Here is a 26,965-nt window from a genome sequence, read left to right on the forward strand (position 1 = left end):
AAACGGAACGTACTATGACATGAACATTCACATTGATGTCAAAGGGATTTGTAATTGATATGTTACCTTTTTTTTTTTTTTACGGTAAGGATTGCAGGTCTGAACAGGAGGCTAAACTCACACTACTCATTACCTGCATTAAAAATCCCACAGACATCAATGTCAATTTTCTGTCATCCAGATTGGCGGGGATTATCCATGTATTGCTTTCAAATGGAGGAAAATTCCTGCAGTCACCGTCTTTTTTTTCCATCCAAAAAACGCATGGATAACGGATAGCACATAACGGATGACATAAAATTGACATTGACGTTAATAAGATTTTTAATTGATATGTTACACCTCTGTTAAACCAACATTTTTTTCCTTTTATAACGGAGGGAGGGCACGTTAGTGTGACTTGCACGGCGCCTTCCATCATGTGTCCGTTATAAGTTACCGGCAGACTGAAGCCCCGGCGCTTCGCAGCAGCCAGTGTCACGTGACAGCTCCCCCCCCCCCCCTCAGGCCACGTGACGCGTGACGTGGGCAGAGCTTCCCGCAGCCCGGGCCGGGGACAGTTTAGCGGGTTGCCCCCCGGCCGGAAGTGGTGGTGGGCGCGCGCGCGGTGTGAGTGTGTGACAGGCAGCCCCGGGCCCGCTGGGGAATGCCCTCATGGCGCAGGTGTCCGGAGCTGCCCCGGCGGCGGCCGGTGGCGGGAAGGAGAAGAAGGTGTCCCTGGGGAAGAAGCTGTTCTGGCGGCGCGGGGGGCTAGTGAGCCGCTTCCTGCGGACCCTCAGCGCCTTGTCCCACCTGAGCAACGAGCAGCAGCAGGAGGAGGCGGAGGCCCGGGACAAGAGCGGCTCCCCGGCCCGGCCGCAGCCCCCCGAGTCCCCGCACCTGCCGCCGCTACAGCCGCCGCCCTCCCCCAGCCGCGTCCCCGGCCTCTCCGGCCTCAAGAACCACGGCAACACCTGCTTCATGAACGCCGTGCTGCAGTGCCTCAGCAACACCGACCTGTTCGCGGAGTTCCTGGGCCTGGAGCAGTACAAGGAGAGCGAGGCCTCCTCCGGGAGCCCCCTGCCCAGCCCGCAGGACCGGGGGGAGGTCACCGAGCAGCTCGCCAAGCTCCTGCGCTCCCTGTGGACCCTGGAGTACACCCCGCAGCACAGCCGCGAGTTCAAGGTAGGGAGCCCCGGCGTCCACTACTACCACCCCCATCATGTACTGCCAGCCCCAGCATCCCCTACTACCACCCCCATCATGTACTGCAAGCCCCAGCATCCCCTACTACCACCCCCATCATGTACTGCCAGCCCCAGCATCCCCTACTACCACCCCCATCATGTACTGCAAGCCCCAGCATTCCCTACTACCACCCCCATCATGTACTGCAAGCCCCAGCATTCCCTACTACCACCCCCATCATGTACTGCAAGCCCCAGCATCCCCTACTACCACCCCCATCATGTACTGCCAGCCCCAGCATCCCCTACCACCCCCATCATGTACTGCCAGCCCCAGCATCCCCTACTACCACCCCCATCATGTACTGCCAGCCCCAGCATCCCCTACTACCACCCCCATCATGTACTGCCAGCCCCAGCATCCCCTACTACCACCCCCATCATGTACTGCCAGCCCCAGCATCCCCTACTACCACCCCCATCATGTACTGCCAGCCCCAGCATCCCCTACTACCACCCCCATCATGTACTGCCAGCATCCCCTACTACCACCCCCATCATGTACTGCCAGCATCCCCTACTACCACCCCCATCATGTACTGCCAGCCCCAGCATCTCCTACTACCACCCCCATCATGTACTGCCAGCCCCAGCATCCCCTACTACCACCCCCATCATGTACTGCCAGCCCCAGCATCCCCTACTACCACCCCCATCATGTACTGCCAGCCCCAGCATCCCCTACTACCACCCCCATCCTGTACTGCCAGCCCCAGCATCCCCTACTACCACCCCCATCCTGTACTGCCAGCCCCAGCATCCCCTACTACCACCCCCATCCTCTACTGCCAGCCCCAGCATCCCCTACTACCACCCTCGCTTCCAGTTACAATACTTATACAGGAGATGGATCTCCTTTACAACTGATCTTAAAGGGGTTTTACAAGATTTTTATATTGGAGACTTTTTTTTTTTTTTTTTGGAGGGGAGCCCACTAATCAGCAGAATATTGGGCAGAAACATCCATACAGGCGTCACTTTCTCTGTTGTGGTATAAGATGCTGGAATCTCTGTACTGCAGTCCACTGTTCCTAGTTGGATGGGAATACTGGGTGCCGGATATGGGGGATGTTGGGCCAGAAGTGTTGGTTCTCACCAGAGGGAGTGACGGGGAGTCACCTCCAATTTGACAGACTAATCCGAAGCTAATTGCATTAATTTTCTTTTCTATAGTGTTATAGACCCCCCACCTGATAATGGTAAAGGGACCCTAACCCTGGTTTAGTTGGCTGCATTTCTCTGGTGTAGTGGGTGGCAGGGGCACCTCCATGCTGGGGGCAGGGGACCCAGTGCCCCTTTATTCTAAGATCTTGGTGATTATAAAGTGATGGAAGACCTCTTTAATAACCTTGCGGAATGAAGATGTGTTGCGACTTGACGTCTGAATTAATGAGGAACGTGTTCTCTGTGCGATGGCACACGGGGGACATCAACGAATCGGACGAGGAAGATGCCAAACCCGCGCCTGCCTGCCGCCCCTGCCTCTTCCTGCATAAATCAATACATAACAGGGCAGGACCTCTAGACACACGGGCCGTGTTACTGAGCGGCTAGACGCGTGCTCCAGCTTGCTGACTGACACCTCGGGCTACTCGTACACTGGGTGTGACTCCTCATGTGATTATTTATTCCGGCAGGAATGTGGCCGGATGGAAATCACATCCACTAAGAGGACTGTGATCGCTTCATCCTGTCTTATGGAGTGATGCAGAGCTCCACCATACACTGTGGAGCAGTCTACACATGTCTGATTTCCAGATACATGTAAGACCTGACCAATTTTATAGGAAGAGCACGACTCCCATCTGGCAGTGCATACTGATCATGGTAGTCTAGCAATGGCTGGCGTCCAGGTTGGAGATTTCTTTTTATGTTCCTGGAAAGTTTGTGTATAATGAGGCGGCGATTGGGCAAGTCGCATCCGTCGGGTGAGATCTGTTTCCGGTTCGTCAGCCTCTTGGCCTTAAGTGACTTGAAGTTTTCATGTGCCCACTGCCGTGTAAAATATCTCCCCATTGTTCTGCCATCACAAAAACCACATGTAATCTGAATAAATGCGATAGGAAAAAAAAAACAACCCTGAATACAGGGTGCGGTCCCTTTAACGGCTGTAATATCACCCGCATGTTACTACTCGCCTCCCTACACTATGTGATTGTACAATCTGTGCACCTGCAATCCAATATGGAGGAGTACAGGTAAAACTTAGTCACTGTACAATTTATAGCCAGTGTGCGGGAGACCGGATGTGATGACGCCTCCCATACACTGCACACAAAAGTAGAATCTGCTCCGGTACTCACTCAAAAGCTTCAGTGCGGTCATTTAGGACATCATAGATGTGAATAATGCCCTTAAAGGGGTTGTCCGAGTTTTGAAAATTAACTATATGTGGCCGAGGGCGGGCTGCCTAAAACGATAAAGATGTACTTACCTTCCGGTGCCCTTGGATTCAGCTTCCGGCCCCCATACACAATGCTGTGTATAGGGACGGATAGGCGTACCCGGCCACGGCCGGCTGGAAGCTGAATGCAGCACTGCTCCGGCAGCCATGTTTGTTTGTTTGTTTGTTTGGACCGGAGCGACAGCAGCGCTGGATACCGGAGGGCACCGGAAGGTAAGTACATCTTTATTGTTTTAGGCAGCACGCCCCCGGCCACATATAGTTTTTTTTTTTTTTTAAACTCGGACAACCCCTTTAAGGTGAGATGGAAGCTTGTTGTCATCTCCAGCAGCTTCTTTCTTCACTCAGAAGCATCAGCAGGATTATATAGGCCAGTGATGGCGAACCTTTTAGAGGTCGAGTGCCCAAACTGCAACCCAAAACCCCCTTATTTATCGCTTGGTGCCAACCAAAAATTAAAGCATTATTTTATTGCTGTTCAACAACTCTCAATCATATTGTCCTCCTGAGGACAGCAACACAGTAGAAAGATGGAAAATTTTCATCATTTTAGTTTCTTTCCAGTTTTCCTCTGAGGCCAGCAGGAGGTTCTCCAAAAATAATTCGACCCTGTCTCATTCGCCCTCTTCCTACAGTCCCAAGTAGCAAAGTAAATATCAAAATATCACTGAAAGCAGCATCTTTTAAGTTGCTTGGAACTGCAGGAAGATTCTTTGAGTCCTGTCTGGTGTGCTGGGGCGATGGCCCGGGTCCCCACAGAAAGGGCTCTGAGTGCCACCTCTGGCACCCGTGCCATAGGTTCGCCACCACTGATATAGGCCATTATAGAGCAGTACTCAGCTGTACAGATGTTAATAAAGCACTTGGATGAGCGATAAAACTTAGTGTTATCAGCTGCAACCTAATTGTGAGTGCTTCTCCACTCACTACTTTTTACTATTTGTTACGCCCGTCTCCATAGACGCCTGTAGCAACTAGGGGGCAAATATTTTATTTCTCCCCCTGGCTTCTTTCTTTGCTTCTTTTCTTGCAGCTGATTCTTCTAAGTGAATGGGATGAGTTGCAATACGGAGCACAAACAGTAGGATTCCGGGATCTTTATGCATTATGGTTGTGCAGCAGATTACTTGCCTTTCTGTAGTATCCTACATATTGGGGTCTATTCACACACTGCGTCCATTGCATAGTCTTTGCCGCGATGTGACTGCAATGTGTGAATAGACCCTTTAAGTGTCGGTGAATTACATTTGGTGTCGTAGAAGTTCATAAAAGCCAATGATATAGGAATGATGGTCGGCGGCGGAGCACACGAGCGCCTGGAGATTACTCTGCGTCTCCCGCTTATATAACACAAGTCACAGCCCTGCCTCCGCCATTTACGTCCTCGTAAATTAGCGCATAACTCCGCGTGTCTCTATGAGAGTTTACTGTCTGTCATGTCTGCATTTATAAGGCGCCCGTAAATCTCAGGACTGAGCTTCTTCCCCCGTAAAGTGCGGGTTTTACTACCTGTCATGGTCTATGTTTACTACACGTAGAAGTCTTTGCTAAGGGATTATGCTATTTTTGGGGTCTTGCGTTGTTCAAGGGAGTTTCTCGGATATAGATATTGATGACCCACCTTTGGTATAGGTCATCAATATCCGATCGGTGGATGTCTGGGATGTGACCCGTAGGTTTCGTGTCGCTAGGCAGCCACTGGCCTGCCCTGCCACATTTTTTGCCATCCACATTTTTCATAGGACAATCTATAGATGGATCATCCCTTTAAGAAGCGATGGAAACGTTTACATAGATGTCCGTGGCTGCTGCGGTGATGTAGATGTTATTGATTTCCGCGTACCCGCTTATTGGCGCACCAGGTGTATTGGCAGGACACTGGGTACTAGACGTGTGCCCATTACTCCCATGTCTGTAATCGCCCAAGTCTTATATTTTGAATGTATTTTCGGGCTGGATGCACAAGAAGCGCGGCTTCTCTGTAATACTAGATAATTCCGCCTCTCGGGCCTAATACCAGTAATTACGGGATGTTTTATCTCGGGCTGGAAACGTAAGAACTTGACTGCAGAGATGGCTCCTGGAGCGGCAATCTGTGGTCGCGCAGCAATTGAGGCGTTAAGTGGCGGCACCGGAGCATCGGGCCGCGGGATGTTTGTTGTTAAAAGCATCGGCTGCCGAGGACATGGCAGTCGGACACCACACTGACAACCAGCAATTACATCCTCACAAGGGCCCTTCCAGTCCAATGCCAGCGTGCAAAATGCCCTGCAAAACAGTGTTGCCAGGGAAACTGTGATAAGACTCATTTAGGATTCTCTCGGGTCCTCTGTACCTCTTCTATCTCCGGATAATCGCTCCCTTTCAGACGCTCTTGGATGCAGAGTCGGGCACTTTGTGTGTTTCATTTGTTTATGTTTATTTAATGTGGGTTTTGCTATGTTGTGTTTGTGTGCCAGGCCTGGCACTCGCTGTCCTCCCCAGCAGGGGCGAAGCCTTCACCACACACATCATCCAGTGTAAAGTGGTTTGGACGTCAGGCTGAGGTGCACGATTACAGGCCTAAAGAGGAAGAAACAGAGTGCCCTGAATATCACCGACCAACACTAAATGCTTTCAGCCGTCCAGTCATCATTACACTAGTTATATACATCCTGCGGGGAAAATCCATGGCCCCCAGCATCACTGGGGATCCCTGCTCAGCGACGGATTAAAATAGCTCACTTCTAAGATGATGTATGTTATAGAGCAGAAAGATTGGAACAGATTGTACATATTACAGACTTTGTCATAGAGCAGGAGGAGCTGAGCAGATTTTAACTTGCTGCCTGCAGGTGAGACACTATGTACAATCTGCTCAGCTCCTCCTGCGCTATAACATGCTGCCTGCTGATAGGACACTATGTACAATCTGCTCAGCTCCTCCTGCTCTATAACATGCTGCCTGCAGATAGGACACTATGTACATTCAGCTCCTCCTGCTCTATAACATGCTGCCTGCTGATAGGACACTATGTACAATCTGCTCAGCTCCTCCTGCGCTATAACATGCTGCCTGCTGATAGGACACTATGTACAATCTGCTCAGCTCCTCCTGCTCTATAACATGCTGCCTGCAGATAGGACACTATGTACAATCTGCTCAGCTCCTCCTGCTCTATAACATGCTGCCTCCAGATAGTAGTATTGCATTTTCAGGTGTTTGTTTTTAAAAGGGGTTGTCCGGAGGTTAAAAAATATGACTGCTTTCTTCCCAAAACAGCGCCACTGCTGACTGTTTGTGCTGGTATTGCAGCTCCGTTGTACAGAGATATATGGAGCTAAATTGCAGTACATGCACTTCCTATGGTTATATGAGGAGCTGTTTTTTGAGTAAAGCAGCCATGTTTTTCAACCTCTGGACAACCCCTTTATTTGAATCCCTCTTTTGTTTGCACTCAATCTCATTCAAGTGTATTCCTGTTCCCTTTTGCCCTGAAGACTGCATCTGGCACCTCTGCTCCTTGTCCGTTACTTATGTAGAAGTAATAAATATCCGTCTGTTCCATAAAAATAAATGATTTGTTTTCTTCTTCCTTAGACGGTGGTCTCCAGGAATGCCCTCCAGTACCGGGGCACCTCCCAGCACGATGCCCAGGAGTTCCTGCTGTGGCTTCTGGACCGGGTGCACGAAGACCTAAATATCCTTGTCCAGCACAAGCCTCGGGTGAGTAGTAACGCGTGCACTGTATTTACTAAAGTTACTGTCTGCAGGTTGTCTGTGTCCACCATTGCTGCACTATATGTGGTTGGAAGACGTGTGGGTGAAGGATCACAGAACAAATGCAGATCGCGCGTCTACGATCACATTTACTAGGGCGGCATGGTGGCTCAGTGGTTAGCAATACAGATCTGGGGTTCTGGGTTCAAATCCCATCCAGGTCAACATCTGCAGAGTGTTTGTATGTTCTCTCCGTGTTTGTGTTGGTTTCCTCCGGTTTCCTCCTACTCTCCAAAACATACTGGTAGGTTGATTAGCTTGTGAGCCCCACTGGGGAAAGGCACCAATTTGGCAAACTCTGTGCAGCGCTGCATAATCTGTAGTGCTAAATAAAGAATTATTATATTATTAAGCTGACTGTCGGACCACCCACTAACAGACATTTACCCCCTAATTTGAGAGCATAAGTGACTACAATGTTAAAAACCCCCTCTAATTACATGGTGGTTGTAAGTCCACAAGCCGCCGTCCCATACAAGTATTGCTGACCTTGTGTCCTGATCTGTAATGGATAAGATGTCTGGTTTACACAGTGGAAGTTCTGACTTTGATTTATTTATTTTTTTTACAGCCCCCGGTGGAGGAAGATCTGAGCGGAGAGGGTCCGCCTTTTCCAACCAGTGGGACCTTCGTCCAGGAACTCTTCCAAGCTCAGTATAGGTATTATGATGCACATCCGCCATTGTGGTCTCTCTCTGTCTCCCTTGCAAAATCTAGACCTGCTATAAGGATTGTATCTGGGACATATATTTGTTTGTAATCTTTCCTAGGCTCTTCTAATGGTTCTTCTATCTGCTTTGACTGGTAAATCTGTCTTTTTGTAGGTCCTCCTTGACGTGTCCGCATTGTCAAAAACAGAGTAACACTTTTGACCCTTTCCTCTGCATCTCTCTGCCGATCCCCCTGCCTCATACACGGTAAGAACGGGCTAAAGTGTGACAAGACTAACATGATATCACACGCTCCTCTTCACCACTCTGGTGGTACCTTGACAATGGTGAACCCAGAGGCCGATCCCTTCAATCTGCGGCCATGCACTAAGGCTAGGTTCACATTATGTTTTGTGCCGTGTGTTGTAGGACATGTCGGGCAGAATCCTGATGTTTCCTTACAATGTATGCTTATACAGCGGGATACGTCGCCCGGGGACCCCATCCCCCCTGAATGCGGGGAAAGGAGATAACGTCACCAGCCAGTAATTGTCTGCTACTGCTGTACAGAGACATCACTGGGTCCCCCCTCCTGTTGAGCGACATATCCACTCGGCTAGCCTGGAGGTGGTGTGCAGAACGCTGCATCCGCTCCCCATAGGCTTCTATTACCTCTGCTGAATGTATACGTTGCCCAGCAGGAGGCAGCAGGATGGAAAGATGTAGCTTGTGACATCTTTCAATCCTTTTTTACGGTATACGTTGTATACTGGTCAGACAGAGGCAAAAACGATGCCTCTGTATACGCTAGTGTATGTCAATGTGTACACTCTGCGTATACGTTGGGAGCTTTCACAAAGGATACGATGATCATATATAAAAAAACATGGTGTAAACCCAGCCTTACTGGCATGCGGCTTTGGACCGATTAAAGGGAACCTACCACCACAAATCTACCTATAAAGGTAGATTGGGTGGTAGGTGGATCAATGGGACGTGAGGATAGCCCTTTTAAGGGTTAATCCTCACGTCCCCACACTTTTTTGTTAACTTTTATTAGACATATATTCAAATTTACTTATGCGGCTACTGGGGCCTGGAGTAGCCGCATCTGAGGTTACACGAGGCGGCTACTCCACGCCCCGGTAGCCTCTTTTCCCCTCCTACTCACCCATCTTCGGCGCGCAGCTCCGCGTAGCTGCGCGCCCTCGTCCGGTGATCCTGCCGTCTGCGCAGAAGAGCAGGCCCGCGCCAGTTTCGGAGCAGTGACCGCGCAGGCACGGGCCTGCTCTTCTGCGCATGCGCAGACTGCAGGATCGCCGGACGAGGGCGCGCAGCTACGCGGAGCTGCGCGCTGAAGATGGGTGAGTAGGAGGGGAAAAGAGGCTACCGGGGCGTGGAGTAGCCGCCTCGTGTAACCTCAGATGCGGCTACTCCACACCCCAGTAGCCGCATAAGTAAATTTGAATATATGTCTAATAAAAGTTAACAAAAAAGTGTGGGGATGTGAGGATTAACCCTTAAAAGAGCTATCCTCACGTCCCATTGATCCACCTACCACCCAATCTACCTTTATAGGTAGATTTGTGGTGGTAGGTTCCCTTTAAAGGGGTTATCCGGGTATATAAACTTGCATATCGGCGGGCTATTTAAAAATAATAAAGGTGTACTTAACACCTCCGGCACCGCTGATGTCCCGCGCCGCGGTCCGTTGATCTGTGCCCCTGTTTGTTTACAGGGACACAGAAGCTGTGCACAGGGAGCTTCCAGTCCGCGGTGTGGCCGGCTCCTCCCATCCGTCCCTGTCTCTCAATGTTGTAAGCACTGGGAGATTGTGTCGGATGGGAGCTTCCGGCCGGATGGGTCCTGGCGCACAGATGAGACGGACCGCAGCGCGTGACATCAGCGGCGCCGGAGGAGGTAAATACACGTTTTTGTTATTTTTAAATTGCCCTCCCCAGTCCGGCTCTAAGTAAGTTTTTATACCCGGATAACCCCTTTAATACAATTTATTTCCTCTCCCTGAAGCTCCTGGAAATTCTGTGAAGGGTATAATGATCCAGTAAGTCATATTTATCAATGGGTAGTTCAGGAGGACTTCCAGTCTTCATTCTGTCAGTCACTGGGGGTCCCAAAGGGAAGTCCTCCTTATTAATGTAGACCCATATGGACTCTGACCGTATAGTTTGCCCCAAAGTGACATTAAGGAATGAGATTTGATTTATCTAATGAATAGGCTCAGACATTGTGTTTTCTGGATGCAGCTCTGATCTATTATTTAAGCAGATTATATCTACTGTTCATGAAGCTGCTATCCCCGTCGTCTGTATATGTCGTCATCGATCAGTGGGCGCCTCCAGACGTCCTGCACAGGTTTCTATATCGGCCAGTTTAGGGCCTGATGGCAGCGTCATAACGTGGAGTGACCTACAATGGAGATCAATATCAGTTCCGTAGTTTTGATATGGCTGATATATGATTGTATATATTATAGATCCCACCTGCTATATAACGGCTTCCTAGCATTAGAGAACACAATCCGTGCGTTGTAGCAGCTTCGGAAATAATCCTTTCCTGTCTTTGAGTTTTACCTTATTTTATTTTTTCCCCTACTCTGGTCTATAGACCCCTCTACGTGACCGTGGTCTATCAGGGGAAGTGTTCGCACTGCATGCGCATCGGCGTGGCCATTCCCCTGTCCGGAAGTGTGGTGCGGTTACGGGAAGCCATTTCCATGGAGACAAAGATTCCAACTGATCAGGTAAGAGGAGCCGCATGTATCCGGGATCAGAAGGGAATGTTGTGCACATGTTTATCTTCTGACCACACACAGGTGATATAGGAGAAATGCGGATTCTTGGGTCCTTCCTTGATCTGAAATCTAAAAATTAGCTCCTAATGGCCACAAATTCAGGCTGTCTGATGCGAGACTTGGTACTCTGATGGCCTATTCCAACCTCCCGCCCATCCAGAGCTCATTCTCCTCTTTAGGCAAGAGGTCAGTCTCCCCGTGAAGTACAGAAATATTATCATCTTTCATATCCTCCGATATTTCCCATATCTACTTCGTTTTGTCACTTTGGGGCTGCTGAAAAGATGAACTGTGCCACATTTGAGACCAGGACATCAGTGACATTGTAGCCAAATCCATATAAAACTCTGCCTGTCTGTACTATCTGTGTGCGAAGAACCTCAGGTTTTTATAAGATGCAGGTTTATCCTTCTCTCCTGCTTGTAAGAGATGACTGGGAGAAGCCCCCCACAAGCAGGAGGCAGAGGAAACCGACTCCACTGCTGCCCATAAGTAGTGCAGGGTCTTTAGACTCCGCCTCTTCCGCTTCAGCCAAGTCAAAGGCATCATGGGAAATGTAGGCTTCATCAGGGTAATTGGATCAGAGGTAGAGGAGGAATCATACATGTTTTGCATTTTAACCATTTTTATTCCTCAGTTTGGGGGGGGGGGGGGTCACGTTTTCTCTCTTTACTGCGTGCCGCTTGTGTCCACCTTTCATCTTTTCGTCTCCTCTTTCCCTCTTTCTCTCTCACTCCAGATAGTTATTACTGAAATGTATTTTGATGGCTTCCATCGCTCCTTCTCTGACACAGATGACTTGGATACTATCCAGGAGAGCGACTGTATATTTGCATTTGAGACCCCAGAGATCTACACCTCTGACGGACTCCTGGGCCAGAGAGGTAATGACTTGTTAGGATTGTGCAGGCCGCACTGGCTGCTCTGTGTAGGGTTCATCTTCTATTGCTGAATGTCTATGATGTTAGAGAGTAATTCTGGTGTGAACAGAGCCTTAGCTCAATGGGGGGATGAGCAATTTCTCCCCTGTTCTGTCTCTACAGGAGTCTGTGTAAACAACAACCAGAATTATATAAGGAATGGGATTGACCAGCATCGGTCTTCCCATTACTCTTCCGGCTCCACGCGGCTTTCCACGAATAGGTTTGGAGTAGGGGATCGCATCGTAATCCTGGTGTGTAACAGGTCGTACAGCGGGCAGCATGGCAAGAGGTGAGTAGCAGCCTTGGCTGTGCTGTAGTACAAGATTGGTTTGTTTTCTCACTTATTTTACATGCTTATAGGTTCGGTCAGCCGTTCGTTCTACATTTGGAGAGAAACATCACGTGGGACGTCCTGCAAAAAGAGATCTTGGAGAAAATGCAGTATTCCTTGCGGCCCTCGGTCTGTGTTCAGGTGAGCGTTGTCATTGTTTAACCCCTTCCTGACACTGCGTGACGGGAACGGCTATATGGAGAAGGTTCACGGGCAGAGCCCTCTCCATACTGGGTGGGTGTTTGCTGCATAATACAGCAAACACCCACTGCTTACAACCGCTGTCAGTGCTGGTACCCATCGCAGGTGTTAACTCATTAAATGCCTCCGCAATCTAAATTGTGATTTCATCTCCCCGTGACCTCATCGGCTGGGACAACGCTTGTAGATCAGTAGCAAAACTCCCATATACTGCCGTATGGTAATATAGCAGTATATGGCAGGAGCAATCAGTCTCTCTAGGGTTAAAGTACCTTAGGGGGCTGAAAAAGTTTTCAAAAATTAAAAAAAAATGTATAAAAACCTAAGAGTTCAAATCACCCCCATTTTCCTAGAACTGATATAAGATAAAATAATGTTTTGGGTATCGCAGCATCCCAAGATTTCTCATCTATCAAAATATAAATAGTTATTACGCCGTTGAAAACTCTTAACGGAAATGGCATACAAATGTCCAAAATTCCACTTTTTTGTCGTTTTGCAACGCACAAAAATTTTTTTTGAAAGTGATCAAAAGGTTGCAAAGTCTCCAGAATGGTAGCCATGAAAACATCATCACGTTGCCCGGCTCCCTGCACCGAAGTATGAAAAAATTAATGACCTCAGAATATGGCAAAAATGAAGAGAATTTTCTTTCTACACACGGTTTTAATTTTTAAAAAATGTATTGCACAGTAATAAAACCTATATGAATGTGGTATTCCTGTGATGCCAACCCACAGGATAAAAAGCAGAGGTGTCACTTGTAACGCTCATTGAAAGGCATAAAAACAGAGCCCAAAACAAAATGGTGAAAATGTTATCTTTTTCGTCAATGAATTTGGAATTTTTTTTCTAGTTTCCCAGTACATGCCATTCAATATTAAATACGGACACTAGGAAGTACAATTTGTTACAAGGAGAACAAGCCCCCATACAGCTCTGTAAAAATAAAAACGTTATAGAATCTTTGAATGTGTGGAACAAAAAAACAGACCTACAAATACAAAAAAAGGGTTCTGATCGTTAAAGAGTTAAGCCACTATCAATCAGTGTTGTACATAAGGTTATAACATACTGGGTGTTCTGATTACACCTAAGGTCCCTGTACGCCTCCCTTCCCACTAAGAGGATAGGTGACAGGGCAAGAATACCTTATGGCACAGTTGGAGTTAACCCTTCTTTTTTTATCCAGTAATGGGCATTTATTAGGGATCGGACTGTAATGTGTCCATATTGGGGGCTTGTCTTCATGTATGACGCTCCTGTACAGCGTTGTCTATATATATGTTTTATATATTGGCTTTCATTGCCAGGTGTGTCCATTCAGCCTGCGGGTGGTTACAGCTGTTGGAATAACTTACCTCCTACCTCAGGAAGAAAAACCTCTGTGTCACCCCACAGTGGAAAGGTAAAGGATTGACACAGTTTTTTACTTTTTCAAATCCATCTCTAAGGATCTCTTGTGATTGGCAGAAGAGAGGACCTCATGTCCCTCTTAGCTGCCCCGACAGTGTCTGGTCTTTTCAACCATTGTAAAATGCAAGGAGCGATGAAGATAATAAAATAATGGGGCAGATTTAGTTACCCGGTCCATTCGCGATCCAGCGGTGCGTTCTCTGCGGTGGATTTGGGTCTTCCGGCGATTCACTAAGGCAGTTCCTTCGATGTCCACCAGGTGTTGCTGCTGCGCTGAAGTCCGCCGAGGCCCGCCAGAGTTCACGATCCGTTGCTGGGTGCATGTAAGCGCGTGTCCAGCGACCTTTTTTTTTTTTTTTAAATGCGGCGGTTTCTCCGAATCCATCGGTTTTTCGTTCCGCCACGCCCCCTGATTTCCGTCGCGTGCAAGCCAGCGCTGATGTGCCACAATCGGATCGCGTGCGCCAAAAACCCGGGGCAATTCAAGGAAAATCTGCGCAAATCGGAAATATTCGGGTAACCCGCCATAACCCGATTCAGGCACTTAGTAAATGACCCGCAATTTGTTTTTATAAATGCCACTGTTGGCCACTAGAAGGGGCCTCATCTGTGTGGCGTATCCATGCTCAGGCACAAAAAAAACCCTAAAATCAGTAGATCAAGTAACCTCAATAAGAGATTTTTTTTTTTTTTTGCCCACACGTTCCTTTGCCCTGCTCTGTGCCCCCAGTCTTGTTGCCTACACGTCAGGCTGGAATTCTCATGATCATGTGACTGCTGCAGCCAATGATGATGATTATATTGAAAAAAGTGTTAATTGTATGCTGTATCTTTTATTATTTTATTTGCCAATAATCAGATCACTGACCTGCATTAGATTCAGTTTGCCAGTAATATGAGGAGAGGTTGAGGGCAGCACGGTGGCTCAGTGGCTAGCACTACAGCCTTGCAGCACTGGGGTCCTGGGTTCAAGTCCCAGCCAGGTTGACATCTGCAAAGAGGTTTTTATGTTCTCTCTGTGTTTGCGTGTTATCCCGCTCCGGCGGCACCTCTCGTCATATTACTGGCAAACTGAATGTGGTGAAGGTCAGTGATCTGGCCAAAACGTCATTTATACATCCATCTTCCCTCTGTCTCTTCCTAAGCTTGGAAAACCTTTTTAAGAACTCTTCAGATTGTATCTGTATCATAGTGTTCTCATGCCTTATGTGTTTTTATATAGGGCTCTGAAATCCTGTGGTATTGGTGGAGCCGCACATGTGAAGCTGGTCGTTGAATGGGATCGGGAAACTAAAGAATAGTGAGTACTCAGAGACTTTGTCTATAAAGGTGGACCTGGTGTGCAATCGCTGTACAGTCTGCGGGAAGGGGGTCCCTCTGTAATGTTTGGCTGCAGCACAGTACCTTACATTCAGCTGTAATGTGAGAAAGTAGAATGTAGTTTGGATCCTGCTCCCCCTGTGCATGCCTCTTACTAGATATCTTCAAGAAGCACAGAATGTAATGGGCCCTAATGGAATAAATGAGGATTGAGGCGGATCGCTAGTGACTATTTGCACGCAGGATCTCTGCTCGTCCTTGCGTCGGGGAGACGCTGTTTTGATAGCTCAGCTGCTGGAGGTTACACCTGTCTGGTTTTATTACACCGCTCCTGAAGGATGTCTACTAACCGGTGATGTTAAGCACCGCTCTGTAATTGCAGCATTGACAAGCTTGTCTCCCGATTCTCCAGGCAGGGATCGGCGCTTCCCTGCGAGGCACTTATCTGCTGCTTTTTAGAATTAGACATGTTTCAAGTGTACGCAGTCCTCAGACATCAGGAAGTCTGCGCCAAACTGCTTTGCAGCACTTTTCTAATGATATTTTTCGATATGGCTGCAAACTGTGCTGAGAAAAACTTAAAAGGGGTTGATAAATACGGCAGCTTTCTTCCATACAGCTGTTGGGTATTGCAGCTGTATAGAGGTCAATGGAACAGTTGCAATACCACACACTCCCTGTGGTCAGGTGTGGAGCGGTCTCTCTACACGGGGCAGGTCTACATTTGCTGAGCAAGGAAAGATGTGGTGCTGTGTCATTAAAGGCGTTGGACAGAGACAGAGCTGATGGGTTTTTCCGGGCTGAAAGAAATTGTTTAGTTCCCTGTTCCACGTTACATGTTGCATGCAATGGGAAACTGAGCCGGGTGGCTCCATCCTCTGTATGGTGGCAATGCTGGAGTACTGCAATTCCTAGGAGCAGAGTTGCAGTTGCCTGGCACGGCCACAATATAGTGTCTGGCGCTGTCTACCTTTGCCTCCAGGGCCCATAATCTGCTAGAGCTGATGGATGGTGCATGGCCCAGCTGTCACATGTCAATCACACTTCCAAGCTTAACACTCCAACACAGTACAACATGGTCCGAGCTTGTAGAGGGACTGAATAAAGAATGCAAAACAAAGTTTAAAAGACACCAAAAATATTTTGGCTTAAAAAAAAATGCATAAATACCCCCTTGGGTTATGTTTACATTGAAAATTAAAATCCAACATGTGCTCCTGCATTGAGGGTTAGGTTTTCGCTGTAGGAAGGTGAGTTGTCCTTCAGGGGGCGCTGCCTTTAGTAGTTATTAATGGTTAAACATCTCCTTCCTCCGTGTAATTGTCACCTCTGTATTAAGCCTTGCACCCCTCCTCACCCCTCGTCTCCCATGCTGTGAGCGCTGAGTGTTTTCTTACAGGATGTGTCACGTTCCAGTCACACATCGTCGCCAACATCAGAACAACGCGGCGGTGGCCCGGACACACGAGGGAAACATTTAGGCTCCACACAAGTGCGGCGTGACAGCTCGCAGCGAGATCCAGGCTAGCACTTCCTACTTATCCCTCCTCATTTACAGCATTACCCAGAGTAATGACATGCGTGCAGGAAATCACATCTCATCAGCCGCTGTAATCCCCTTCCCTAAGAACCAATTCTGATGTTCACAAGCTCAGCCATGACAGAGCGGAGGCATTTGTCACATGCGACTGTGGCTGGAAAGATTAGACGGCAAGGATTTAGACCTTGTATGCCTGTACTCAGTGGTAACCGGTGACATGTGGTAAGTAACCACTAGGGCAGTGATGGCAAACCTTTTACAGACCATTTAGCACCAACATGGCAATTTAAGCAGTAACATGTTGCTACCTGTTTTGTCACGGCTTTCAATTGCATCGGTGTTCTTAGGATACCAATACTGTTTAAAGAAAGAGGAGAAATTCTGATTATCATTGTAGCTTCCTTCCAGGGGCCCCTGAATGGGAAGAATTGCGGGGCCCAGAGCAGGAGCTCCAATAATAGCGCAGCCTTGTCTGCACCTCCTCGCTCCTTCTGTAGTCCCAGGGAGCGAAGGACTGGTGTAGCTTTAAAATAGCGCTGATCACAGCACATCCTGGGTGACCAGGGACTACATGAGGAGGTTTTGAGTCCTGTCTAGAAACTCTGTGCTGGGGTGAAGGCCTGGGTGCCCACAGAGAGTGCTCCGAGTGCCACCTTGTCAGTCCCTGTCTCTCTCCATTCACTTCCATGGATGTTACGGAGATGCACAGACGCTCACCATCCTCTCCCACCATGATGCGCCCTGGTGACGGATCTGCCTTGTGTATCTTAAGGTGGGAATGCCCCTTCTAAGGACCACCACTTATTTTTTTTTTTTTGTGTTCCAGTTTTTGCCAACAAGAAGTAAATGGATATTGATTTGTGTTGTACAAAAGGTTTCCAATATTTTTCCCTGCTGGCGACTATGGTAACACGCAGGGCATGTTCTGACACATGTTGGGTTAATAACTATGGAAGCAATAAGCTAATCCCTGATTTTTTTTTTTTTTTTGAGCTATGAGTGAATATACATGTGAATGGTGATTGCAGCTAACCTTAAAGGGGTTTCTCTCTATTCCAAAAACAGTGCCACACCTGACCATGGTTTGTGCTGACACTGCAACTAAGGTCCATTCCTCTCAATACAGCTGAGCTGCAATACCAGCACAAATCATGGTCAGGTGTGGCGCTATTATGGGGAAATAACTGTTTTTCAACCTTTGGACAACCCCTTTAAAAAAAGCAATCTAGTATTCGGCTTTTATTCTTTCATTCTGTACCAGAAAAATATAATTTTATATTCCTGGTATCCGTCTCTTTAATTGGGTCATAGTGACCCCTGTGAATCACATGACTGTCTCTCAAGGGGGAGACAATTTTGCACTCTAGACCCCCCTGAATGATGCCAATGCATGGATTGCACCACCCAGATATCACAGGGGGAGCTCAGACTCCTATCACGGTGCCTTCTGATGATTGGACACACATTTATGTAGAAGATAAGTGTATACTGATTATGGAACATAGGGAGGAATAAGGTATCGCACTGTCCTCCCAGCAGGCACAGATGGTCCCGTCTCTAGCTGCCTGTGTGATGCTCTGCTTGAAGCAGCATGGAAAATTAGACAAATCTAACATGGTGGTGTCTGAGCACCTATAATTAAAGGAAACCTACCATTTCAAATGGTCGGTGTAAGCTGTAAACACCGAGCACCAGCTCAGGGTGAGCTGGTGCCGGTACTTGCTTTCGTTAGTGTTATTAACCGCGGTATTGCGGTTTTAACACTTTTTAAACTTTATAGCAGAAACTGCTTCGGCGCTGCGCGCGCCTACATAGGAAATGCCAAAGCAGTTTCTGCTATAAAGTTTAAAAAGTGTAAAAACCGCGATACCGCAGTTTTAACACTAACGAAACTAAGTACCGGCACCAGCTCACCCTGAGCTGGTGCTCGGTGTTTACAGCTTACACCGACCATTTGAAATGGTAGGTTTCCTTTAATGTTACAACTGCTAAATCTTTATCTCTGCTCTGCACTTTTATCTTGCAGCCTTTTTGGGAACACAGAAGAGGAATACGTCCCAGATTCGGAGAGCGTCCGCCTGCAGCGGGAGCTGCATCACCAGCCACAGTGCTGCAGCCTCTCCCAGTGTTTCCAGCTGTATACCAAAGAGGAGCAGGTGTGTATAACAGCCGCACTGTTAGAAATTGTATTTTTTGAGGTGGTGGGGGGCAACGTTTGCACATGTTGGTGTAGAGTATTCGCTGCCTGTGCTGTATATTTTGTGCTGGTCAATCCATCTGCCTGACTCGCCTGTGCGGCCTATTTGCAGCTGGCTCCCGGCAATGCCTGGCGCTGCCCTCACTGTAAACAGCTTCAACAGGGCAGCATTAAACTCAGCCTGTGGACCCTGCCCGATGTGCTCATACTACACCTGAAGAGGTTCCGGCAGGTAAGTCGCCCTGCGCTAAGTACAACTAACTGGCTCTGAAACCATTTGCTGCCTGTACATAAGGCTGGTACGCTGTACTAACCCATGATCCTCTCCTGACACCTGCTGCCTGTCTCCCGGCCAGTAACGCTCTCTTATCCGCACAGGATGTGGATCGTAGGGTGAAGCTGCAGAACATGGTCCGCTTTCCATTAGTTGGCTTGGATATGACTCCCCACGTGGTGAAGCGCAGTCAAAGCTCCTGGAGCCTCCCATCACACTGGTCACCTTGGAGGCGACCCTACGGACTCGGCCGGGACCCTGAGGACTTCATATATGACCTGTACGCCGTCTGCAACCACCATGGGACCATGCAAGGGGGACACTATACAGGTGGGTAGTCATGTAATGGCCCGGCTTTCATGGTTTCCAGAATAAGTTAGTGTGCTACACGCTTCTGAATGGAATGATGATTGCAAGACAACTGCAATTTTGGGTCTAGAGTGCAGAAATTTGTAACTGTTTAATATAAGTGTCACCTTTTGGGTTGTTGTGCTTCAGCTTACTGTAAGAACTCTGTGGACGGCATGTGGTACTGTTTCGATGACAGCGAAGTGCAGCCCCTGGCGGAGGATGAAGTGTGTAAACCATCGGCCTACATCCTCTTCTACCAGCGCAGAGCGGCTGTGCCCTCCTGGTCAGCTAACAGCTCTGTGGCAGGTACAGCCTCCTGCATATACTAAGGATCTGGGTCATCCGAACAGTGCGGCTTGTGCTTGAAGATCTCTGTTCTTCCACTTTTTCAGGTTCCACAAGCTCTTCGTTATGTGATCACTGGATCTCTAGACTACCTGGCAGTCGTCAGCCCAGTATTGCTTCAGCCGCCTCTTCTAGACGAACATCTCTGGCATCGCTAGCAGAGTCTGTGGAACTGACTGGGGAGAGGAGTGAGGATGACGGTGAGAAATAACGTGTGTTCGGTGCACGGATCAGCCGTCATTTGAAGTTTTGTTGCATCTAAGCATCTCCAAATAGCAGATCTCTAAGGGTGCTCCTGCAGCTCTGGTGGATCTGTTGTGGAGCCCAATGCCATCAGTAGTGACCTTCACACAAATTGCTGTGGCCAGTGGTTGTCTATAGATGCTGTGTAGTTCCACAACAGTAGCCACCCTGGATGCTTAGGAGACTACTGTAAGACCAGCAAAGCAACTGGCAAGTAAATAATATTCTTAGACCCATTGTTGTATAAAAGTAGCAAAGTGTTTGCGTCCTCTCCACCTCTTTAATCCAGACACATTCTTTTAATTAATGTGTTAAGATCGGTATTCATAAATGTAAATTATTTCCTTCCTCCTTTAGGTGGCTTCTCCTCCCGGCCATTTGTCCGCAGCGTCCAGCGTCAGAGCTCTGGCCGAGCCTCCGTCACTAGTCCTCTGGTCTCCAATGAGAATGGTTTTAGACCATCTTGGTCACTGGCAGCGAAGCTTCACCTCCGTGCAGCCACTTCCTGCCGTCACCCCTCAGAATCCCCCATACACGGCTCTTCCCTCAGTAAGATCGGTGAGGCTGATGACCACGTATCGACATCCTGCTTTGGGAGCCTTCGCAACCTCTCCGGCAGCTTCCACGACCACCTGGAAGGGGTGAGGCGTGAACACCGGGCGTCATCACGGGCCCCTTTGGCAGTCGCCGAATGTGGTGCACAGAAAGATCCGGTGGTTAAGAAACCTATTAGTACAGAACCCACCACAAAGACTGCAGCGGAGCTGGTCAGCAGTAACCCACTGGACCCGACCGATAACAATAACCACATCGCCTTTGTTGATCAAAGCGATTCTGTGAGTTCATCCCCGGTCCGTGAGTCGCCACAGAGCGAGGAGATCCAGAATAAGAAGCCAGTGACTAGTAAGGCGCCAGCTGTTCAGGAAAAAGCAACACGTACCCCCGAGAAGGAAAGTGGTAAGACGACATCTACGGCACCTAGCAGCAGTGCTAAACCTGCCTCCAAGACCAAGAAGAGCGAAGTCCGTACACCAACCCGACGTTCATCTACACAGCAGAAGAAAGACGCTGGAAAACCGCAGGAAGCCTCCACCCCAGCCAAGGCCGAAGTGTCCCAGCCAAGGCCGAAGTCCACTACACATGGGAACACCTCTTCTCCAGCACCCAAGAAACCTTCTCCTTCTTCTAGAACCTCTTCTATATCCAGCTCTTCTGGGAAGCCTAGAGCACCCGAAAAGACTCTCAGCAGAGAAACATCTAAAGTAAGCTTAGGCTCCGACAAGCCCTGCGCTGCCAAACCCTGTAGTGCCACCCGTGCTGCAAACCCCAAGAGCAGCGATACTCCAGCCGATAGTCGGACTGTACGAAGCTCCTCCATGGCTAGCCTCCGCACACCTCAGACCGCAGTCCGGTCCAGTCTCAAGCGGGACAGCAAGTCGGAGGACAAGGGGCTGAGTTTCTTTAAGTCTGCCTTAAGACAGAAGGAGAGCAGGCGGTCGGCAGATTTGGGGAAGACGAGTCTCTTATCGAAGAAACCCACAGGAACCAAGAGTGCAGGTCAGGAGAAAGCGGAGACTACGTCGACGTCGCCAACTGCTGAGGTGGCTCCAAGTCCCAAAAAGCATTCTGCCTTACCTCAAAACAAAGCCAAGTCTTCCCCCGACGATAGAGCAGCCCAGTCCTCTCCTGCTGGGAAAAAGACTGCTGACAAGTACCTTAAAAAATTCCCTTCTTCGTCAAAGCCATCGCCTAAAGCTCAGTGACCCAGGGTGCAGGGGCGGCCATGCCACAAGTCCTGACCGCAGGAGAAGCTGCCCCTGCATATGTCGCTGTCTGGGAATGTATGCACTTTTTTCTTTTCTGGTTTTTAAAAAAACTTCTGTGGGGTTTAGGGGTCTTGTCCTTCTATTCTCCCAGCATTGCTTGCGCATGGAAGTTTGACTTTTGCTGCGTAAAACCTGCTGGTGGAGCGAGCCATGCCCTGCCAGCGGATGAACTGTATCGCCCAGCCAGTCCTGCTGAACCGTGCCCGCTTGTCCTAATTCTCCAGGGAAGACGAGGAAACATTGTTTTCTCTTCTGCCAACAGAATGCTGCTTTTTCTCTCTTATCTTCCTTACCAAAGCCCGGCTGTGACTCTAGCTCACGGGAGAGTAGGATGAAGGATGGGGACTTCTCATGTCATGGAGGATCTCTTATCCTGCTAGTTCCATCGAAGCTACGACCTCTCCTTCATTATCTCATTCCATCTCTTCGAGGGCATTGTACAGGACCTTGGTAACCTGCTGTGGTGTCGCTTCTCATCCCCTGCACATTCATACCATAATAATAGTGATAATCTATGTCTAGATATAACTAACCAATGCCGGGCCACAGCTGGTGAATGCCACGGCCGGTGCCCCTTGATCGATTACTCATACCCTTCCCTTGGTGTAACGGTGATTTCTGCAGATCATATCACTCCTGTATGATGTTATATACCGCTATGCGCGCCCTTATCATATCGTCATACAGTCTGTCGCTGTATAAATAACATAAATAACCCTAAAGCGTTGCAAAGCACATGGAGGTGGGAAAAACGGATCCCCCTCATTGCCGCCATATAGACTTTACTGCTTAATAGCTGCCGCCTTGACGGCTCCGCAAAATAATGCTGCCATGTGCATAAGGTAATGTATGACGTACCGTTACATCTCCGCTCCCCGCACCATCCCAGTATTCGACCTCAGGAAGGAATTGTGACAGCCCAGGGGCAGCTTTTGTAGCAGTATTGGAGATCCCTCGGGAAGGGAAGGCCAGATTATCCATCGGAAAGGACGGTTGTTGTTGTTTTATTTTCCGGATACATTTCACGTTATCACCACTGACATTCCAAATGGTTGGCTCCTTACCGCAGATATAGCACCATATCTGCCACGGCTTCGCCAATCACATGGTGCTCCCCCCTCACCTCCATTAGTTTCGTTGTGAGTGTTGTTGGTGCCGATCCGCAGAGAAGAAAACAGTAGTAACACTAATGATCCCCCCTAACACAAAGTGAATAGTTTTATGGGTTTTTTATGTATACTTTTATTGCTGCTCGGGTGAAGTAGATGCGTGAATTCTTCATTTTGTAGCACGGGCTGGTATAGGACTGGATGCACGGCCGGACCCCCTTAGTCTTCTGTCCCCCCCCTCGCTCAGGCACTTTTTTTGCATGGCAGTGTTATGAATGTGCACGCACCCGTAACCTATGCAATGGCGATCTACTCAGTGCTCTCACCTCCCGGCCAGCGCCCAACATATCTTTTGGTGTGTGTTGTTGTGTTACCGACCTGTTGTGATGGGCACAGATTGGGTAGCGTTATAGTGTTTTAAGGTTTTTTAGGTTTATAGCAATCTGCTCCTCTGTACCTTATGGCGGCCATTGTTCCGGGAGTGGGATCTCAAGGTTGTCTTTAATAGTTCAGTCTGGATGTAATCGATGCTACCCAACGTCAGTCATTGGGTCAGGTTCTTGTACAGACGGGGATTATATATATATATATATATATATTTATTTCTATCAACGTGACGTCAGATAAGCATCTAATCATTAGAACCAGAAAGTAAAGGCTGGGTTCACATCTCGTTTTTCACATACGTTGAGGACACGCTGGACAGATTCCTAACATGTCCTTACAATATTTTTGGCACAGATGTGTCCAGCTGTATGCCACTTCCTCACCCTAAACATGGGAAGTGGAGTCAACATTGTCAGTGTTTCCCCAGTGATGTCCCTTTTATGGATAGTAATGCATGTTCACAGTGGAGGCTAGGGGGGCAGGTACAGTACTGTAGCATCCGCCATCCGTAAGAGGCCTCCGTGGAGTGTAGATGTCACACGCAGCGTGCTATGCCATTGGTATAGTATACAGTATATATTGGTCAGACTGCCAAAAACTTTGCCTCTTGTCTGCCAGTATAAGTCTATGGGTATGCTGACCGCATGGGCGGGGATCTCTGCCGAAGTATAATCTCACGTTGTAAAACGAGATGTGAACCTTGCCTAAGCTGTGCTCGCATGATAGAAAGATATAGAAGCGCTTATTCTTCTGCTTGTGTCCATCACTAAATGATAACTTTCAGATGATTATGGACTGATGGACATTGTTGGAGACCTGTACTCACAGCAGCATAGTCATCCTTGGTGTCAAGAGACCCTCCCTCCTTGTGGGAGTCCTTTCCTGTACAGAAAACATGATGATGATGATGATTACAGGGCGTGACTACAGACCTGGGAGGCAGGGACTCCCCACATGCTAGAACGACTATGCTGCTGAGAGTACAGGTCTCTGCAACGTTAACATGGGGGCATTGCTTAAGTTTTGGGAGGCTTTATCATGTACCTCTTGCTCGTTTTTTCTATCCCTGTCTACAATTGCAGCAGCGCGGTCGTGAAACGTGACGGTTCTCCTACCTCGCTGCCTACACTACAGGCCGGTACTTCAGCGTAAAGAGGCTGGAGGAGCATCGAGCCGCCAAATGCAAATATTATGTAAATGCGAAGACCTTATAAAATTAAAAAAAAATACACTAAATTCAGCTACAGCAAAGAGCAAGTACTAAAGGTTAAAGAGGATCTCGCGTTATAATTGGCTCCGCTTAAGATTATGCAGCCTCATTTGCATAGCGATTCCTTATTTTCATCATCCCTTGGCTCCGTGCTGTTGCCTGAGAAGTCAGAGCGTTTTATTTTTTTATATAGTTTTTTTTTTTTTTTTTGGCTTCCTATCATTGCTCTGCCCCGGGCTTTCCAAGTTATTGTGTTGTGGCAGCTGTACAAGGTCGCACTTTCCAAGACCTTGGAGATCAAATAGCTGGCGGCCGGAACTCGTGGATGCGAAGCGGAGTGTAAAATTCCCTCTACCACGTAGGTTATTGCGTCCCTGGGTCGGTGCATTGTCCAGCAGTTTTGCGCTATTCGCTTCGCTGAGAAGTTCACTACAGATTAATGTCTCGGAAATGTCACCCTGGTTTTTAATGATCTGTTTAAAGGGGCTCTCCACATTTTACTAGTATAATTTTAAGGTGCAAATTTCTGTACTGACGAATGTGTGTCTCCAAAGCACCTGATACACCCGCATAGAATTATGAAATCCTGTCTGCCCACAGCCACCACTAGAGGGAGCTTGCTGTATACGGTTGTTCATAGAGCTCCCCCTAGTGTTGGCCACAGGGAGCCGGTATTTGTATAATTGAACTGATGTATTTTGAGAAGGAACAGTCTTTATTTTAGGTCTGAATATTTTGTCTCTTATGATTTTATAAAACTTTTTGAGAACTTTGACCCATAGATGGCAGCGTATTTGGTGGTAGTAGTTGGATCCCACTTTCCAAAATTTTACGGCGTGGCCTTGGTTGTTGACGTCGGTGAAGCTGTAGTGAGGTCGTTGTGAGGTTTGCTGCTTTAGACATTTTCTCTATCATTCCATATATTTGCTTTTAGAGCATAATTTTGACAATTGCCATGGGACCCGGGCTTGTGTATACAGCTAATGCCGATGCTCCTGTAAGAACAGCGCCTCAACAATGGAGCTGCAATGCCGGACAACACTTGTGGACAGGTTTGGATAAGTTTGACCCAACGTGGTTGAAACGTGGCCCAGTTTTACGGCTGCCGAGTGTTATGATCTACATTTCTGCTTTTTTTTTCTATGACTTGTTCCTCAAACTTTTTATTGTAAACTTTTTTTTGCTGCTAATAGAACGGATGGACATTCCCTTCGGAGAAACATATCGGGTGGAAGAGGTCGTCCCATGCGTCTCTTCTGTTCACCACACGGTGTGGTCTCTGGTCAGTTTTTGACCACCCTTGGAGACGTCCACCATCATGGTGGCTCCATAGCACAACCACCTGCTCCATTCTCTATACCATGAATGATGGTTTAGGTCTTATCGATGATGACTGACTCCCGTGCCTGGAAAACGGGACAACTTTTACTACACACTACATAGTATATAGCCCTCCAATGGTGCTGGAAGTCCGTAGATCATGGAGGGCTTACAGGTCCTTGTACCTCCTGCCTGAGGGCAGTTACCTGGTGCCATGGGGTTCTTGTGTTTTTCGAAGACGACTACTCGTTTTACCGTCACATCTACTTCCTAGTCATGACCCCTCCCCCCCTGACTACACTGGATTTGTATATGGCCGTGACCGGTTCCATTCCTCTATTTTTTCCTTTTTGTCATTACCGATTTTGCCTTCTCATGAATGCAGTATAATTACATGTGGATTTTTTTTAATTTTGTTTTTATTTTTGGATGGTAGATATGAGAATATGGCTACCTGCAGGTTCGGGGGAGGCGAGTGCTGACCCCCGGGGTGACTCGTCTCTCTCTCTCCCCCTCTGCTCTTTTTGGGAACACTGGTTGTGATATGCCGGGCCTGGTGCATGACGGTGTAACGATGCCTTTTTATTTATTTTTATGTTTTATTATGCCAGGTGTATGCACTTTTAATATGCAGAATTTATATTTTTTACGTTCAAGAATGCTTCTTTGTGGGAGACACGTTTGATAACCTGTAGTTGAAAAATATTATAATGCCGAAATAAAAAGCATCAAAATGGACAAAAATCTAGAGTTTTCTTTGTCTTTCCTGTAGAGGGCGATAATGAGTTGTGCGGAGATGTAGAGCACTGGTAATATCAGAGACTGGGTGATACTAATGTGAGGAGAGCACAGGCCAATGCTGTGACTAGTGACTGCCCAAAATCAGGGGGCGGGAGCATAGCCCCATATCATAGATGTGACAGACATAGTCTCTGCCCTCTGTAGTGGTATTTTCAGCAAAAATAAACTGTATTGAAATGGGTTAAAGGGGTTGTCCACTTTATCTCATGTTTTTGGGGGGCAGGATATGAGGTAATTTTCCAATTTACATCTAGTAATAGTTCTGCTCCGCCTTCCTGATATGTAAAGTGAAGCCTCCTGTCTTTTACCTCATCAGCCT

At 48.0% G+C, this 26,965-nt stretch overlaps 1 protein-coding gene across 1 annotated transcript; it reads left to right on the forward strand.

The window, feature by feature from the left end:
• Positions 1-532: 532 nt before the first annotated feature.
• USP31 (ubiquitin specific peptidase 31) lies at positions 533-26,583 on the forward strand. The gene is made up of 16 exons (XM_072120309.1): positions 533-1,164; positions 7,211-7,336; positions 7,962-8,050; positions 8,215-8,307; positions 10,666-10,801; positions 11,592-11,736; positions 11,896-12,064; positions 12,136-12,247; positions 13,621-13,715; positions 14,946-15,023; positions 18,610-18,739; positions 18,893-19,012; positions 19,159-19,384; positions 19,553-19,711; positions 19,798-19,950; positions 20,351-26,583. The coding sequence occupies exons 1-16, from the start codon at positions 655-657 to the stop codon at positions 21,754-21,756; spliced, it is 3,747 nt and encodes a 1,248-aa protein (XP_071976410.1). The 5' UTR covers positions 533-654; the 3' UTR covers positions 21,757-26,583.
• Positions 26,584-26,965: the final 382 nt, after the last annotated feature.

Source organism: Engystomops pustulosus, chromosome 8, assembly GCF_040894005.1.
Source record: "Engystomops pustulosus chromosome 8, aEngPut4.maternal, whole genome shotgun sequence".
NCBI lineage: Eukaryota > Metazoa > Chordata > Amphibia > Anura > Leptodactylidae > Engystomops > Engystomops pustulosus.

What these genes read in the sequence shown, in the direction of transcription:
- USP31 (XM_072120309.1), top strand. Translation starts at nt 655, where the DNA reads ATGGCGCAGGTGTCCGGAGCTGCCCCGGCGGCGGCCGGTGGCGGGAAG. An exon ending in CGGACTCCTGGGCCAGAGAG is followed by an intron (nt 11,737 to 11,895) that starts GTAATGACTTGT and finishes CTGTCTCTACAG; the next exon opens with GAGTCTGTGTAAACAACAAC. An exon ending in GATCGGGAAACTAAAGAATA is followed by an intron (nt 15,024 to 18,609) that starts GTGAGTACTCAG and finishes TTTATCTTGCAG; the next exon opens with CCTTTTTGGGAACACAGAAG.